The 19718-nt window shown below is 42.6% G+C and overlaps 1 protein-coding gene across 2 annotated transcripts in view; it reads left to right on the top strand.

Moving 5' to 3' along the window:
* Nucleotides 1-16806, top strand: part of LOC139259858 (juxtaposed with another zinc finger protein 1-like) — a 175787-nt gene extending 158981 nt beyond the window's left edge. The window contains exons 4-5 of one of the 2 annotated variants that reach the window (XM_070875751.1): nt 9100-9269; nt 16305-16806. In XM_070875751.1, the coding sequence (XP_070731852.1) occupies nt 9100-9269; nt 16305-16481 (347 nt within the window). In that variant the 3' untranslated portion in view covers nt 16482-16806. The remainder of the gene's footprint in view (nt 1-9099; nt 9270-16304) is intronic. The other variant, XM_070875750.1, reaches the window with a different exon arrangement.
* The last annotated feature ends 2912 nt before the right edge of the window (nt 16807-19718 follow it).

Genomic DNA, 19718 nt, shown 5'->3' on the forward strand with positions numbered 1-19718 from the left:
ATGTGCAGTAGTCTTAAAGCAGCCAAGTTTTAGTAATTTTGTCAATAATACATTTACATCAATATTGTATAAGTATGCAATTTAAATTGAGTTTATACTTGATGTGCTAAGTAAGTGGAGCTTATTTGCTTATTTATTGAAGCAACAAAAATTGAAAGATCAGCAAAAGTTGTATACAATGCAAAACACATTTCTGATTCCCTTAAATTCTAACATGGCTGAATTCTACAAGCAATATGGTGCTAGGCAGCTATAAATGATGGTAGATTTGTTTATTTGACAAAGTAATTTGAACTGGATATCTTGTCTTGCTAGCAATGGTACCTAATGAATGTTGGTAGAACTGTGGTGATTAGGTGATCTTTGACTTTATTATAATTTCATTGCAATTACAGTGCCTTTAACATTAAAAATGTCCCAAGGTGCTTTACAGAGATGGAAAAAAGATTAGGAGGGGGAGACCAAAGCTTTGGTGAAAGAAGTGGGTTTTAAGGAGGGACTTGAAAGAGGAGAGGGAGGTGGAGGGATTTAGGGAGGGAATTCAAGAGAGTGGGACCTAGGAATTTGAAAGTTTGACCGCCAGTGGGGTGAAGGGAGTGTAAGATAATGAGAGGCTGGAGTCAGGAACTGAGAGTTCGGAGAAGGAGAATTTTAGAGCTGGAGGAGGTATGGAGAAAGGGAGGAGGGAGGCCATAGATAGATTTAAAGACAAGGATTTCAAATTTATTGGCGATGGAGGGAGGGGCGGTAAAATACCAAGCAGGAAATATTGAAGGAGCTGAAGCAAAAATAAAATGATCATTGAAATAGGTTGCTGGTTGTAGCATATTTTTTATAATGGCATGAGTGCAGCAAGGAGTCAACTATACATATTGGGCTGGCTCTGGACTTGCATTGGAGCCATTGTTAATCCAATGTAAGAAAATGGAAGTTTTACCATAGCTGAGGTATATTGGTTTGCGCAGTTTTCATTAAATACATGCAAATCATGCATATGTGGCAACAGTCATTCCTAGTATAAAAACAGAAAATGTTGGTATTCTCAGCGGTCAGGCAGCATCTGTGGAGAGAAAGCAGAGTTAATGTTTTGGGTCGATGACCCTTTGACATTAAGTAGGTGTTAACCTACTGTTTACTAAACATTACAATACAAGAGCCTAGCAGCTATTACATTGCCTGTGTGTGTGGCAGATATTCCTGCATGATTTATGGAGTCACAATTGTCATCCCAGCTTTTATTTTCTATTGTATAATTTTTTTTTGGTGGAGGTGAGAAAAATGCTTGATATCTGATGTCTGCTTTGCAGTATTCTAGTTTTTAAACTTTCAAGTCATCAACTTTAGGCAGAATCAATACAAATTTAGACACTCTTCTTCCTCCATAAAATACCTTTCAATGATTGTGTAGTTAGTTATTTGAAGAAAGGAACATAAACCGAAGGTATTAACTACTCAAGTAAAGTGCAGTATATTCAGATTCTCAGCATACTATGTAGATCACAGTGTCTTCCTTGATTGATCACAACAGCTAAACCTTTAAATCATAAAAGTAACATTTTAATAAATTTGTTTTATATAATTTGCTCGTAAAGCAAACCATTTTGATTCAGCACAAGGTTGTGCTTAAAGTGTTTTCCTAGAAGGAGATGCACTGTGTGGGGCAGATGGGAGCCCTGGGGGTGACCTGGCACTGCTCTATAGTAGTTTAATAAGGTTGTAATCTGATCGCCATGCTGAAAGCTGCAGCCACAGTTGCTTGCACACAGTGTTATACATGAGGTACTGTAAGGTTTAACATTTTCTGAACAGTGAAGTTTCCGATGCCAAAAATGTGATTTTTAACTGGATACAGTGTGTTGATGAATCAATTGTTTTGTAAGAACTATTTTGGGTAAAATATGCTAGTTAAAAATACAGTATCAGCGTAACCTGTTAATATAGCTATAATTGTGATGATATCTGTTTATGTTTAAATCTGCATTGGTAGAAAGAAATCACAATAGCTAGATTTTGCCAGGCAAATTTAAGCCGAAAGATCAGACTCCCCGTTTTATGTACAATTCATAGCATGCATCTTGTTGCACAGCTGTGCAGCACATTAGAGAAGGCAAATTAACATTCGAATGTCTTCTGAAGTGGATGCTAATTGCAGACTGTTAATTACTGTCATTAGGTAGGCTGCTAAGAGGTGCAACAAAGCATCAGACTCATGATCTTGTTGTTTGAAAATGATCTCCATCCAATAAAAAACATGTCACTTACAGAAATTGTAAATGCAAAATTTGCTGATGCGGTTGAAAATTTTGCCATCAGTAGCCTTCTTGTGATGGATGCATTCTTGACACTGTTTCAGTGTTTAGAGTCTGAGAATAATGAGTATCAATGTTCTATCATCAGAATATGCAAAGCTGAAACAGCCCTTATGTATCTTTTAATTAAAGGAAATGTTAGCAGACACTTTACATAGTTGTGACTGCACATCATGATTCAGTTCTGCATTTGGTTGGTGTTCAAAACAAGACGACACTAGGCTGCCAATAGGACCTTAATGACGCTCTATATAAATTTAAGTTGGAAATAAGCTGTTTGCAGTAATAATGTTTACAGACTGCGTTATAATTTTAAATGTGTTTTCAGTTTCAATGGGCTCAATTTTCCCCAAGCCCGTTTTCTGGCGTACTGCCAGAGTTACGGCCGTTTTTCTAGTCCACAAATTCGCCAGATATAATTTGCCAAAGTTTCCCCGATGTATAATTCAAATTTGGTGCCGTGTAGCGTGTCCAGTCGCCTCGGGAACTGGAGCTGCTGTCTGCGGCAAAAAAAAGCCGCATCTTCTGCGCGTGCGCGGGGGAAAAAAGTGACATTTTTGATGTCGTTCCAATGGACGCACATGCTCAGTACAGCTCGGATTTGGCAATCGACCATTTTTAAAGAGCCAGTTGTGTGTGTGAGAACATTGAGTGTTGTGTGAGAGCATTGGAAAAATCGCAGCTGCAGCAATACAAGTTGCAACGCGGAGCAAGGATTAACAATTTCTTCGAAGAACAAGTGGAGGCACCGATTACTGTGATTGAGAACAGATGGCAGGAGCTGGACACCAGCAGAGGTCACATAAAAGTTCCACCCAAATAAATGAAGAAACGCTGGAACCAAGTTGCAGAAGATTACTGTGCAATGGTGACCACCACGAGATCTGGAAGCCAGTGTAAAAAGAACTCGCAGGACCTTGGTCAAGTAGTTAGTGTAAGTAATATTTTCATTTATTCGATGGAAAGCAGAAAGACACCCTCTCTAAAAAGTTGCATTTTCATCTTTGCAGAGGAAAGTGGCACATAATAAAAGGGAAAGAACTCAACCAGGAGGAGGCCTGGCAAATCTGCACCCACTGACACCCTTGGAAGAGAGGGTTGCTGTTTTGATGGGTCCTGCCTGGAAAAAAGCAATCAGTACTGCACAAGCTGGGCCCACACTCGGGGGATAGGGTAAGTCCTGCAAATTCATCATGGTCCTTCAAATCAGCCCGCGGCCTGGCCTGCGAATTGTAAGCCTACTCATGCCACCCATCCGGCCCCCTCCTCTGTTGCTAACCATTTGATTGTTCTGTTATCTTGTGTAGAACTTGAGGCCAACCCTGGCGATGCAGAAGAAGGGGGGAGAGGAAGAGGATGGAGCTGGATGAAGCTCCCACTGTTGTACTGACTTTGGAGGAAGTGTCGCTCATGGAGGTGATAGCCCCTTCCGTGACGAGTGGTTTGAGTGTTGGTGGGACATTCCACGGTTTCACACCTTCCGAGGTTGCGGGTCCCAGTGGTGGAGTGCAGCGAGGCACACCCAGGACCCCACCTTCCGATGTTGTGGGTCCCAGTGCTGGGGTGCAACGAAGCACACCCAGGGCCCCACCGTTTCAAGGTGCGGGTCCCAGTGGTGGGATGCGAGCCACACCCATAGGGAGAAGGGGAAGGAGAGCTCGACCGCGCTCTCCTGAGGTGCAGGATCTAACAGATGTGGTTCAGATGATGTCATTGAGTGCGGGGAGCATTGACCTTACCAGATCACTCCTGGATGCCATCAGTGGGGTGAGTGATGAGGTAGCGGGAGTGTCGGGTGAAGTAACAGCAATGACACGAGAAATGGGAACGATATCTGGGACCATCAATGAGGGAATAGTGGCCATGAGGGAGGGAACGTCAGAAATAGTGCAAATCACATCACTGACCATGAGGGAGGGAATGTTGCAAGTAGTTGAGACACTGTCAGGGTGCATGAGGGACGGCATGTTGGAGTTAGCTGCTTCAATAAGGGAACATGCCCAGACCCTGCGCCCATTGACGGAATCAATTGTCATTCCCACTCCAATCTCTACACCAGCCTCTGAAGAGCCCAAAGCCGGGCTCTCCAACTTGCCGCCTGGGCCCTCCTACTTGCCACCTGATGCCGACGCCCCTCCCCCCCCCCCCCCCCCAAGAGGTGCGCAGTACCTGAGATGTAAGAAAGAATAAGCTTGGTATCAAGCCCAGAAACCCTGTGCCACCGCCTGCGGGCAGCGGTGATTGGAGTGTCTAAGACCAAGGGCAGCAGGCAGTCTTAGAATAAGGGGGAGGAGAGATGGGTGGTGTTGTTGTTATTGTTACTGTTGTAACTGTTGTCAAATTAAAAGTTTTTTTGTAAGTTATGTAAATTTACAAGTTTATAAGTGATCTTGTTTTTAAGTGATCTTAAAGAGTGATCTTAAAATAAAGTTTGATACAAGAATAATTTTTAAGAGTTAAGTTAAGTACATTGTACACTTTTGAATAAAATATATTTTACATTAAAACTGAATTATGTTCCATTAACACAACACAACATTACGGAACAACTCCAACAGTAAACATGTCCATATGGAATAGTTGTCACTGAGCCCTCAGGCATCAGTAAAGCGTTCACGGATGAGCTGCTGGCACAAGGCTCGAGCAATCATTAAAGGGGCACGATGGCCCGCTCTCCTCCGCCGTCATGCTCCGGCCTCGGGCACTTGCATGGCTTCCTCATCCTCGTTGTCCTCCTCCTCCTCCTGCTTGTCACCTGCATCTTCCACATCATTATCATCAGCCACTCTCACCGCAGGTGGGTCTTCCACTACCAGGTGCTGCTGCCTCACGATGGCTAAGTTATGCAGCATGCAGCACACAACAGTGAACTGACCGACAATCTCAGGGGAGTACAGTAAGTAGCCTCCGGAATGGTCCAGGCATCGGAAACGCTGTTTCAATATGCCAATGGTCCTCACTGTGATGCTGCGCGTCGCAATGTGCGACATGTTGTATTCACGGTCAGCTTCCATTTGGGTTACGCGTAGGGGCATCATGAGCCAGGTGGCGAGGCCATAGCCTTTGTCTCCCAGTAGCCAGCTCTGCCCTTCTGGCTGCTGCTACTGAAACATGGCAGATATAACGCTGTCACGTAGGCTGAACACATCGTGGGTGCTGCCAGGATATCTTGCATCGACTGACATGATATGATGCATGTCGTCACACACGAGCTGCACATTAATGGAGTGGAAGCCTTTTCTGTTCCTGTACATCTCCGAATCCTCCAAAGGTGCTCGCAAGGCGATGTGGGTACAATCAATGCAGCCCTGTATCTTTGGGAAGCCAGAAATCCTGTAGAAGCCCACAGTCCTGTCATGGATTGCTTGGGTGGTCATGGGGAACTTTATGAAGTCATTCCTATGCGCGTACAGTGCAGCTGTGATCTGATGAATGCAGACACGTGTTGCAGGTTGCGAGATGGCGCACACATCCCCAGTTGTAGCTTGAAACGATTTGGAGGCATAGAATGAAAGGGAGGCATAGAATGAAAGTGCAGCTGTAACCTTCACTTCAAATGACAAAGCAGTCCTCCTGATGCTTCGAGGTTGCAGGTCTGCTTTGACCAACTCACAGATCTCAGTTACAACTTCTTTGCGGAAACGCAGCCTTCTGACACAGTCTGCATCACTCAGGTGGAGGTACGGATGCCTGTCTCGATATACCCGAGGTGGGTAAGGCCTGCTGCCCAGCACCCTACGGGCTCTGATGTTCCTGATGCGATGAAATCAAATTAGTTGTCTCCTACGTAGCACCATGGTGCCTCTCCCCAGTGCGAACTCGCTGGTGTCTCAGCAGGTAGGATTCCTATTGTAGTATTCCCTATTTACTATGTAAATTGAGTTTTGCCGTGTCTATTTGCTGCCATTTTGGCTGCCGCTTCGGACCTGAGCCATTCACTTCTATTTCCACTTCTTTCTCCCACTTTTTCTTTTCTCTCTATCCCTCCCTCGTCATGCCGTCTTTCATCTCTCCTCTCTCGGATACTCTGTCCTCCCAAAACCCGACCCCAACCCTTCATTACTCTTCAACCTTCCTACTCTCCTGCCACCGTCCCAGGCTCGACTCCCTTTTAGACAAGCCTGTAGCTTCCCTCTGTGCCTCTCTTGGCATCGAAGGGCCCACCATGGCACTCGTCGCTGTCTCCTCATGAGCAGTAACCCCAACTGTTCTATCCTACTGTCTCACCGACCTTCCCACCCAGCTTGTCCAGGGGGGCTAGCCTTGCCAATCTCCTCCCCGTCAAACTCATCCCTCTACTCGCTGACCCTGTGGATGCTGGCAGTGGATCAGCCATCACGGATCCTCTCTGAATCCCTTTGCAGAATGTCCGTTCAACAAGGCCCTTGCCATCCATGAGCATATCATTGATGATTGCATCGACATCATGGCCCTGACGGAAACTTGGCTGAGGGATGATGACACCTTACCTTTGAAGCCTCTGGATGCCGTCATTTGGCGCAGTAGCCCCAACCCGCAAGGATCATCAGCAAGTCGGGGCCTTCAAAGGAGCATACCACTTCAAAGTGCAGCGTGTGCTGGAGAGCGACGGCTGTGAAGAGGGCGACTGGATTGGATGTCACCAAGTCGGTGATTGGAGTATGGGCAGTTACAGCAGGAGCGGTGAGGTTTGGGTGCAGGAGCGCCGAGTGATCGTGGTGCAATGTGATCAGGCCTAGGAGAAGCGTGCGTTTGGGGCCCAGAAGAGGCGAGGGCCCAGCGGCAGCATGGGCCAGCCCACACTGCGATATGTGTGCGCACTAGGTCTGTGCTTCAGAGCTGATCTCCAGTTGTCTTGGCTAATTCTTGCCACAGGACCAAGACCTAGCTCTGTCAAGCCCGTGTGGTGGCTGATGTGCAACGGCCACCACACGTTAACAAAATCCATGCACAGGCATCTTCCACCCTTCAGCATGTAGTTCGGGACCTGGAATATTAGGTCCTTCATTGAAACACCTGCAAACTCATTCCTTTTTGGTGTGGAAACAAGTCATCCTCACTTCCAGAGACCGCCTATGATGATGACCATGATGCAGAAGGCTCGCACAAGGTATGGCATTGTAAGTATTGCCCCCATACTTTAACCTTTGAAAGAAGCTCAAAATGGCAGGAAAGCAGGTAGGCAGGACAGGTTCGAAGTTCTCTCTCTTCCCTAGGTCTGTATGGATGGACCACACCCAAAGGTCTTGTGACCTCCTCTCTTCCCCTCCCCCCCCAAAACTAATTGGAATTTTGTGACTTCTCTCTCCCCCCCCCCCCCCCCCCCCTTTACCTAATTGGAGTCTTGTGACTTCTCCCCTTCTCTCTCTCTTCCCTCCCCCCGCCCCACACGTTGCAGTTTTCAGTGCAGAAGGCACCTTGCTCCCCGGGCTCCAAGCCTTCCGATCGGCACATTGCTCTCTCTCTCTCCTCCTCTTCCTCCTCCTCCTCCTCCTCCTCCTCCTCCTCCTCCTCCCCCCGCAACCACGGCTTGTTTTGTAGCCAAGCCCTGAGCCGCTGTGTCCGGGTGCGGGGCCGATTCTGCTGGCCAAAGCTACGACCCTCCAGCCCTGCTTCAAGACATTCGGTGATGGCATGTGAGGGAGTAAAAAAAAAATGAGAGAACTTCTGAAATCCAACAAATTTATACATCTACATTGCCAGGTTAAAAAAAAGTTGAACTTTATTATTGATTTTGACAGTGTTCTTGACTCCCTCCAAAATCTTCGATTTTAAAACAATGGTGTCTTTCAGCACCGACTTGTGAATGTGCGCTGGTTTTCTTAAGTGCCTAGAAAGTATTTCAGGATTGGCCAGATGCTCCGACCCAAGAGGAAAAAATGTTGGCCAACTGCGAACAATTGAAAAATTGTAACTAAATCAGTTACGCCGACGCAGATCGCAGCGGGAAACTTGGAAAAAAAATAAATATGCCCCAAAAAACGGCACAAATGACCAGGGAAAATTGAGCCCAATGTTTGCAATGCACCCCTCTGCATAAAGCAAGGCTTTCAAGGGTGGTTTTTGTTTGCAGGTTGTTGCTGAGGATCTAATTTATCAGGTAGTGAAACACAAGGTAGAATGCTATAGAATTCTCTATTTACAGATAACTTGATTATTACTATCGTACAAAATTTCAGTAGATTGAGGTTTTCTGAATGAAGGAGCAGTGTACCTTTTTGTGCCCCTTGAATTTTTATGCTCCTTGCTAACTTTTTGTAACACAGTTTCTGTTTTTCAGTTTAAAATTAAAATGGTTGTTTCTCATTTGTTCTTTTACACCTGCTCGTTTCCTTTTTTCACTTCCCTCTTTTTCTTGCACATTATTGTAGATTTCTCTTTCCTCTGTGTGTGGTGCTTGTTGAATGTTTATTCTTGCTTCAGTCGTTTGGTTTGTGTGCTGCTAGTTGAAATGATTCATGGCCCTGACAGATGTCTGGTACAGCTGGATGTGTCCTTGATCATCCCAAAAGCCTGGACAGCACTGTCATTCACCATTGCCGAAATTATCTCTGTATTGACTGTGGAACCCTCTGTGACAGAACTGTAATGGCTAATTACCCAGGATGCCTTTGGCAGTTCAAAACACAAGTGTGTTTGCTATGGGTATATTGAGAGTTATTGTGAATGCCATTTATTTATAATGGTTTCAAAGGTGAGATGAAGTGGACAAGAATCTTGGTTTAATGCAATTCACCTAAATATGGATCCTTTTTTTAAAAAAAATGTTAACCTTTTCCATGCGTTTACTTTTTTTCCCCTGAATCTTTAGGCAGTGAATTAGATGAAGAAGAAATTGAATGTGAAGATTCCGACAGTGACGAATCATGGACAACAGAAAGTGCTATTAGCTCTGAGACTATTCTAAGCTCAATGTGCTTGAATGGAGATGATGAGAAGCCATTTGCTTGCCCTGTACCTGGCTGTAAAAAGAGGTACAAGGTATGTATTGTGTCCAGCAAATTGGAGACGTCAATAAAAATGCACAGACAAAAGGTGACGCCTTTCTATTTACACTGTTTCGCAATGCATAATAGAAACCAAGATCAGAGATTTCATTTTTCACAAGTTTACAAATTAACAAGCTTTTGCTCACGGTGTTACTATGAATCATAAATGTGTATTAGAATGAGGTTTTGGAGAGTGAATAGAGGGTACAAAATCCCATTCTGACTGTTAGTGAAGATGATGAGTTCCCTGGAGGCCAGACAAACCATAGTGGGAACAGCTTTTCACACAAAGAATACAGTAATTTGCCACATCCTGTCCAGGTCCTGTTTGAATGTCAGTCCTGTCTTAATTACCAGTATAACAAAGCTATTCTATGTTATTCTGAAATCTTTCTGGCTCCATGTCTGATGCACGAGAGCCGTCCAGCTGAATTGCTCAAACATCATTATTGAAAGAGCAGGCAGACTCGGCAGATTAATAGTCTTTGGAATGCCTGGTACGATGGAGGGAACAACAAATAAAGGGTAATGGTTTAGACGGAAGCCTAAACCAGATCCTCTGCAGGGGATAATACAAGGCAAACTTGCTCTTTTTGATCTGCTATTATGTGACTGAGAAGGAAGTAGTGGTATGGAGCTAGGCTTAACTAATTTAGCAGAATTTTGCATTAAACTTGAGTTTGACTTTGGTAAACTGGAGTAAAACATACTGAATTGTAAAAACATGTAAATGTGTTGGAAATTGATTACTTCTAAACTGCAATATTTCAAAAAGCTAGCTTTCCCCATTTCAATTCGGATTTATGTCTGAACTAAATTAGATATTTAGACAAGTCTGTCTTTATTTGTTACTACTTTATCAGTATAAACATTTGAGGGAGATCCCATTTAACACTAATTTCCATGTTATTAACCTGCTCCTTGGATCACAGCTTCACAGTTTGTTTTCCTCTTTGTTTTATTGTTGCTGTTGGCTGACCTTCAATGATGGTAGCTATTACTAAATATCATAGTTGCACACTTCCTTTTGATTAGTGCTGCTAATATTAGTCTGAATTTTGGTTTTATAATCAACAAGTTGAAAATATTTCTGGCATTGTGAAAAAGTCCAAGTACCTATATTAGTACAATAACTTTTACTTCAGGAATGCCATTCATATACAAGATTTGCTGCTGATCTGGATTTGTTTGAATTGGTTTCTAAAACATGACCCATTGTAACAGCAACTTGTACTTAATATGGAAAACTAATTTCCCCATTGAGCTTTTAATTCAGGAAGACTGGAATGCATCAATGTTCTCTTTTAATCAAATGATTACACTTTGACAACAGCCAAGTTATTTTAGTAAGAGACACATCTCTTACAAAAGATTGCAAATCTTACTTGCATACATATTCTGTCAACGCAATTAGTGTGCTTTGTGTTTTCCCTTTTCTCTCCTCGCTTTGCTAAAGACATTGGCCTGGAATTGAAGCAATCCATGCCTGCATGTAGCAAGACCTGGATGACATTCAGGCTTGGGCTGATAAGTGCCAAGTAACATTCGTGCCACACTAGTGCCAGGCAATGACTATCTTCAACATGAGGGAGTCTAACCAGCGCCCCTTGACATTCAACGGCATTACCATTGCCGAATCCTGGAGTCACCATTGACCAGAAATTTAACTGGATCAGCCACATAAATACTGTGGCTACAAGAGCAGGTCAGAGGCTGGGTATTCTGTGATGAGTGTCTCACTTCCTGACTTCCCAGATCCTTTCCAACATCTACAAGGCACAAGTCAGGAGCGTGATGGAATACTTTGCACTTGCCTGGATGAGTGCAGCTCCAACAATACTCCAGAAGCTCGATACCATCCAGAACAAATTAACCCGCTGGATTGGCACCACATCCACCACCCTAAACATTCACTCCCTCCACCAACGGCACACTGTGGTTGCAGTGTGCACCATCTACAAGATGCACTGCAACAATTTTACGAGGCTTCTTCGACAACACCTCCCAAACTCATGACCTCTACCACTTAGAAGGACAAGGGCAGCACGCACATGGGAATATCATCACCTCCAAGTTCCCCTCCAAGTCACACATCATCCTGACTTGGAAATATATCTTTTGAGGTCTGGATCATCATCGTCATGGGCAGTCCCTCGGAATCGAGGAAGACTTGCTTCCCTGTTAGAATGAGTCCTTAGGTGGCTGAACAGTCCAATACGAGAGCCACAGTCTCTGCCACAGGTGAGACAAACAGTGGTTGAGGGTAAGGGAGGGTGGGACAGGTTTGCCGCACGTTCCTTCCGCTGCCTGCGCTTGTTTTCTGCATGGGAGGCTTTGAGGGTGTCCCTTTAACATTTCCTCTGTCCACCTTTGGCTCGTTTGCCATGAAGGAGTTCCGAGTAGAGCGCTTGCTTTGGGAGTCTCGTGTCTGGCATGCGGACAATGTGGCCTGCCCAGCGGAGTTGATCAAGTGTGGTCAGTGCTTCAATGCTGGGGATGTTGGCCTGGTCGAGGACGCGAATGTTGGTGCATCTGTCCTGCCAGAGGATTTGTCGGATCTTGGGAAGGCATCGTTGATAGTATTTCTCCAGTGACTTGAGGTGTCTGCAGGGTTTGGATTCAGCTGTTATTGCTGCTGTTATTCACATCCTAATGAACTGTGTTCATTCTGTTAGTTGCCATTTGTTTCTGCTGATAAACTCCAGCCTAGTTGAATGGTTAATATTTTGATATTTCAAATAACAGTGTGTCGATATTTGATATCTCCAAGATAAGAGGAGACTAATTGATGTCCTGTTTTTGACTGCTCCATTTTTGATCGGGGCGGAGGATCGATAAGAGATCGGGGCCCAGGAGCGTCATGATCAGGGCCCAGGAGAGACGAGGGTTCGGGGCACAGGAGAGGCGAGGTCCTAGGGGCAGCACGGGCCAGCCCACACTGCGATCTATGGATAGTAGGAGCATGTGTGTACACTAGGTCCGTGCAGCAGAGCTTGGTCTCCAGTCCTCTTGATTAACCTTTGCCACTGGATCCGTGTGGTGGCTGGTGTGCAACGGCCACCCCACATTAAAAGAATCCACGCACCGGCATCTTCAACCTTCAATATGTAGTTCGGGACCGAGAATGTCAGGTCCGTCATTGAAACACCTATGAACTCATCCATTTTTGGTGTGGAAGCAAGTCATCCTCGATACGAGGGACTGCCTAATACTATACTACTGTACATGGTCCATGTCTCTGAGCCATACAGGAGGGCGGGTATTACTACAGCCCTATAGACCATGAGCGTGGTGGTAGATTTGAGGGCCTGGTCTTCGAACACTCTTTTCCTCAGGCAGCCAAAGGCTGCACTGGCGCACTGGAGGCGGTGTTGAATCTCCATCAATGTCTGCTTTTGTTGATAAGGGGCTCCCGAGGTATGGGAAATGGTCCACATTGTCCAGGGCCATGCCGTGGATCTTGATGACTGGGGGGCAGTGCTGTGCAGCGAGGACAGGCTGGTTGAGGACCTTTTCGGATGTTTAGCGTAAGGCCCTTGCTTTTGTACGCCTCAGTAAATACGTTGACTATATCCTGGAGTTCAGCCTTTGAATGAACGCAGACACAGGCATCGTCCGCGTACTGTAGCTTGACGACAGAGGTTGGGGTGGTCTTGGACCTGGCCTGGAGGCGGTGAAGCTTGAACAGCTTCCCACTGGTTCTGTAGTTTAGTTCCACTCAAGTGGGGAGCTTGTCAACTGTGAGGTGGAGTAGGGCAGCGAGGAAGATTCAGAAGAGGATTGACGCGATGAAGCAGCCTTGTTTGACCCCGGTCCGGATGTGGATTGGGTCTGTGGTGGATCCGTTGGTAGACTGGATTTATCCTTGCGAGTTGGATATGCTGCATTGTTCAACCTCAGTTGGTGAGCCACCAAATGTGGGGCTGCTGGAAGTGTGTGAGTAAGAGAGAAAGAGCGGGAGGCCACGGCCCACCGTCCGTTCGTCTGTCACACCCGGGAATTACAGCCCCCGGCCCGGCCCGGGGACATGCAACCCGCTGAGGTTCAGGTTCAGGCTTCAATTCAAGGCCCCGGCTCCAGCTGCAGACTCCAGGCTTCAACCCCAGCACTAGGCCACCGGCTCCAGCTCCAGGCCCGCAGCTGAGGTCCGGATGACGGCAAACTGACAGCATGACAGTGTTTACCGCCATTCCGCCATTGAAACTGACCGCAACTTTGGGGTTTGACATATGCGCAGGCCAATGCGGAAATCCTGAAATTGCGGTCTGTAATTGTCAGCTCTGAAACAGGCTGCGTGTGCTCCCACAGAGCTGGCAATCTGTGTAATCACCCAAATCAGGGAAACTGACGAAAACTTTGGCTCTTCCGTAGTAAGTATGCAGTTAAATTTCCCACTAAAAGTTAGACCCAAAGGGATTAGGTATAACTGGGTTTTTGACAGTGTATTGACTGCTGCCAAATGTTAAGGGCCTGGAAAACTAATTTTAATTTTGTGCAGTGTTAAAATTGTGCACTTTAATAAAAATTTAAATTTTTAAGAAACATTTCAAAAAAATGTTTAAACTTTTTTAAAAGTTTGTCCATCTTTATTTCAGGTTTTCCTTTTCTCCATGTGGAAGCCCCAATCTTTGTTTTGCGCGCTCTAGCATTTTTTTAAAGTTAGAATTTCAAGAGCTTACTCACTTCCTTGTTCACTGTCTGAGAATTCTGCGTTTTGATTGGCTGCTTAGACAGTCGGTTGACATCACTCACACAAGGAGATTCCCACTAACTTCCATTGAATTGAATTGAAGATTGGAAAACCTGAAGTTCTCAACACACTGATGGCGAGATCCTTGTGTGAAGCTTACTTCGGGACCTGCAGCAAACGCCTTTGCTTCGCTGCTGACTCTAAATTCTGGGCCATTGATCCCCTTACTAAAAATTGCACTACATTGCAGAAAGGGTGTTTATACATATTTTATTTAGCTTGAAGTGTGGATAAATATCTGCCATGATATAACTATTTGGAACAGTGATATTTTAATATTGTGTAGGAATATGCAGCAGCCCTTGAGTTATGCAGTGCCAGGACTGCAGATCAGAGTAGTTTGTGAACTCGATTGTGTAGCGATGAACAATATCTGCAGTGAATTATATCAACTCAAGCGAACACTGCTCAGCAATTACTTTACTCCTACTTAAAACCCAAAGGTAACTGAAACCTGATGGGTAACAGAACCTTCAACAAACTTCAGCTGCACATATTTCCAACTTGGTACCACTTATTATACGTATTGTCGTCCAGTCGTGGCAAAGGAACAATTAACCTTTTGCAATCTGTTAACCCAATAAAAAAAAACTAATGTCTGAAGTTCAATCTGTGTCCATTATTGTACATTTGGGACCACCCCACCGTTTGATATCATGTATTTTTATCTGACTAGAAAATTCTGGTCAATTTGATGGTCACTAACTGACTGGAAATTTCACTGGTTTCCTGTCCATTTATAAACATATTCTTTTGTCGGGGGATGGAAATCAAAACCACTACAATTTTTCATTAATTTGTTAATTGGAATACCTTTTTGACAGCAGAGAAATTTAATCCTTTCGTCTGGTTCCTGGACAATATAATTGTTAAGAGGTGCTTAAAATTCCAAGTATTTTATGGCAGTTGGAGGCAGAGCTTAGCCCACCCACAACTGCAGTTAGATCTATTAGAACCCTGTGTTGCAGAGTTGACAGGGTTACTGCTTGTTAAATATATTAAACACAAAACATATCTGGGGAGGAAAAGGGCGAGTGAGAAGGAAATCTAATGAAAAAAATACAAATGAAAATCAAAAGACAAAGCCATTTAACCTGAAAACCATTGTGAAAGGATCACATTTTGGTGTATTTACCTTTTCTATAAAGTGCATCTAACATTTTTCCTGCAGCTTTAAATTTCTAATTGGCTGTGAGACTGGTAATGATCACTCCAATGTGTGATGGGAGGAGTGATAGAGGATATAAAGTTTTAGAAATTGATATTTTTGGGAATGGGAGGCAAAGAATGACAAATGTCAGTTTTGAAACCTTGATGGTACAGGTGCACAGTGAGGTGGACTGTTTCAGACAGGTTATGACAACAATATTAAAAATGTATTAATTAGCTTTTATATCAGCTAAATACTTTTCAGTCAATTTGCCTTTGTGAACTTTATTTATCATGCTTTGTGAATTAGTAGCACTGTGAGTTGGTTAATCACAAGGTTTAGTACTTCTTCAGCATTTTATTGTGCTAGATTCATAAAGGTATGCGACAATTAATCAAAATTTCTCAACTCCCATATTTGGCAATGTATTTAAATTTTACTTGGACAGATGTTTGAAATGCTGATATCTAAAATGAAGGTGACCATATAATTTAACACAAACTATGCTAGCGAGACTCAAAGCAGCTGACATTTGTATTGTGCAGAAGAGGTAAATGTATCATTTTTAACCACTTACTGGTATTATGAGCTAATACAGGTTGAAACCTCCCTTACCAGAAACTCCGTTATCCGGAACCACACCTCATCCGGAACCATTCCCGGCCACTGGGTGACGCATGCGCAGAACTCTGACATGAACAAATTGAAGTCCTTCCTGCCGACTCCTGCAATCACTGGCCTGACCCTACGATCCACCGTCACACCGCCCCCCCCCCCATAATCTCTCTGCCACACTCCCAGCCCCAAGCCAGCCCCAATATCCCCTTGCTCAGTACCGTACCATCCAATTTAACGTGACCACCCCTCGTCCGGAAAAATCCCTTATCCGGAACAGGCCAGGTCCCAAGGATTCCGGATAAGAGAGATTTAACCTGTAATCTCTAATTTAGTGTAACAACAGTTTATTAGCTGCAAGTACTGGACTTGTTTTATACTGAAAACACACAAAAATAGAAATATCTACCAATTCAAAAATAGGTAATTATGCAAATTCTGTTAATATGTACTTAGTGCAATATCTGAACACATTTTTTGAGATAATTCTAACCATTCTGTATTTCTGTTAGAATGTCAATGGAATCAAGTACCATGCCAAGAATGGCCATCGTACTCAAACTCGTGTCCGGAAGCCTTTCAAGTGCCGCTGTGGAAAAAGCTACAAGACCGCTCATGGGCTTCGTCACCACACCATCACCTTTCATCCACCAGTGTCAGTTGATATGCTTAGAAAGATGCAATTGTGAGGCATTATCCCTGCACCTGACTGATCTGTCAATTGCAGACTTGGTGTTCTGCTAACAGGAGTGAGTGAAGAGAATTAATTTTTTCTCCAGATTCACTGTTGCAGGTCTTGGGAAAAATGTTCCTTATTGTTTATTTTTTAATGAATTGTTTCTGTATGAAATAAACATTTTTAGTTGGAAAATTATCTTCCATAATGGCATCAAATGCTGCTAACAAATTAGATACAGTATTTTAAATATTAATTTTGAATTCCAGGAAAAGTACTTTAAATGATTTCAGTGCTTCTAAAAGCACTTTTTCTTTATTACTCTACAATATGCAATTTTAGGTCCCAACTTAAAATTGACTGTACAATAGTTTTATTTTTTTATTGTATCTCAAAGAAGTTTTTGAAAAATGTCATCAGTTGTATACCACAGTGTGCTGCTATACTTTAAACTCAAATGTTACAAACTTACAGGTCCCAATAAAGACAGTATTTGTCACTGTAATTTGTAGAGTAACAGCTTATTTTGGTGTGGGAAATCACCCTAACTGACCCTTTTGTCATATACCACTAGATTGAGTGCCATGTTATGTTGGATTGTCAAAAGTGTTTTGGGGAGGTGGGGAGGGGAAAGCAATTCTCTCACCTTGCAGTAAGAAATACTTTATATAAATCAATCCATGAGTGGTATTGGCAGTTGTTACAAAGTTGTCCCTGGTCCAAACTCACCTTCCCTCAGTTTGAAGAAAGAAATATTCAAAAAGTCTCTTAATGAACAATCTAAATTTGAAGCATGGTTAGATAGGATCATTTAATGTCAGAATCTAAGACTGGAAATTAGATTTACTTGATCTGGTATTCTGACACACAACATCATTGTTAGTGGCTTTTGTCATGAAAGTAGAGAAGGAATGACCGCACTAGTTGTGTAGTTCATAAAGATTTGTAAAACTGAATGCAATAATCATTGTTCCCAACTTGGAAGATAATTTTTTGAGACATATGTGATCATTAGTCTGCTAAATGAGTATTTGTGTTTAATTAAAGAAGCATGCGTACCATATGCTTCTACATAAGTTTAGTCTGTTTACAACTAAATAATGCATTTAAAAAAAATTCTGTGTCAGCAAATTAAGCCATGGCAATTTGGTTAGTTTTTTGGATGCCTGCCTAAGACATAATACTGACCTAGTTCTGCTTTTATAATGCAGTATTACAGTATTGTGCACTTTGGGAGACTTAAAAATTCTATTTCCATGGTTTAGAAAATAGAGATGTGCCCCAACTTATTTTACAGAATTAATTATGACCCGGGCAGGAAAAGATAAACGACTCTTGCTCCTCTTCCTTCCTCTCTCCTCTTTAAAGTAAAAGACTAGCCAATAACTGTTCAAATTGTTACAGCCATACTCTAGCTTTCTTTACTATAATATCACTTACAAGTTATGATATTTCATATCAATGCCTAAAAGTTGGCCACTGGTGAGATTTTGCAGGGGCATCTCAGAAGAATCAAAACTGCACCTTCAAATTCTAAAACACTGTATGCAACTGCTGACTGGTAAGTATTTTGCATGTACTAAATACTGCCTATAGAGTGAGAAAACTGACCTGAATTTCTGTGCCCTATTTGCTGTTTTCCCTTCTCCATTTTGCATTTTTCTTTCTGAGAAGAGCTGAATAGTTTGGATTGAGTACTTTTATGGATGCAGTCAACATGACTGTTAGTTAGTAGGGACTATATTTGTCTTCTGGCTTCCTTCCTTCCACCAATGCTGGAAATGGAATTCATCTCTCCTATAAAGTGCTCTAAAACAGCTCTGCTGAAATTTGGCAAAACTCACCCATAGAGGGTAGCAGAGGTCAAAAGACAGTTCAGGCTGGGTTTGAAACTGTCTTCGGATGGGAGTTCAGCTTTTTACAATTATCGTTACCTGAACCAGAAAACCTAACTTCAGCATTCCAGTTCCCCATCTTTTCTATATGGACTAAAACCAGTAAAAGCGGCAAGTATCGATCGACTCAGTGCATATAAAATGCGCAACGATTTGTCATTTTTAATCAAAATATGAACAATAGGTTTAAAAAAATATATATATATCATAAATATATATATATATCATAAATATATATATATATTAAATAGTGAAATCACTATTATATAATAGTAGAAATACTGACTTAGAATATTCTAATTTCTAGTCAATCACTGGGTTGAGAAGTTCTTATTATAAGGAATTTGCTTTAGATCTGTGATTCTAATCCCTGCTAAGTTGAATCATTTTTTTCCACTTTGGAAAAATGCAGTTCTTTAATAAAGGCTTGACAGAAACTGGGGAGAGATTCAGTCAGGTGAAACACTATAGTTGAGCAAAAACCTTATTAATTCAGCCAGCTTTAAAAATGTACATATTTTTGGCATTTACATTTTATACTGTGTTTTTTTTAAATAATTCAGTCCTTTGAAAAATCTCAGCTTTAATTCTGATCCCAGAATACAACTGAGATTCTCTAAGGGGTAAGATGAGTAGAAGTGGCCTGAATTGTAAAATATGCATATTATGTATTGAGCAACAGATGCCTAAAAACTGCAGGTCTCCCAGATTTATAGTTGCTAAAATCACTGCTAAACATTAAGGAAATCGGCACTGAAGTAAATTACTAAGTTAAATTATTAATAGCAAAGATTTTAAAATTTGCATAGAATGGGATTTCTGACATTCATAAACTTAAAATCATATTTAAATTATCCAAATATCTTGGGTATTGTTTCCAGTCCAAATGGATTGCTTACTGGCCTGGATTTAATCCCAGTCAATCATCTATTGACTGACCTGATCAAGTAGAAAGCAATCTGAGGACCAACACAATTTGAGCAATACAATTAATGATTCAGATTCATGATCTTGAGAAGGCCATCATTAACTGTCATAGTTTAAAAACTTACATATTAGGTCAAATTTATTGTAGGTCTTGCCCCAAATAGTTTTCCCCTTGTAGTTGGAAGGGTCACAAAACCTTAGAATATGTACAGTGTACTCAGGTTGTGAAGTATACCTTGGATCCTCACCCCCCCCCACACACACACACACACACACACACACACACACACACACAAAACCTGCTCAGTTAATGAGCTGAAATGCGGAACAATATGTAGAAACCATTGCTTTTATTTCAATTCCGTTAACTTTAAATTTGTATATTCCTGAAAAAATATTTTTAAAGCACAATTTGTGTTTGAACTCTT

Source organism: Pristiophorus japonicus, chromosome 3 (genome assembly GCF_044704955.1).
Source record: "Pristiophorus japonicus isolate sPriJap1 chromosome 3, sPriJap1.hap1, whole genome shotgun sequence".
Taxonomy (NCBI): Eukaryota; Metazoa; Chordata; class Chondrichthyes; family Pristiophoridae; genus Pristiophorus; species Pristiophorus japonicus.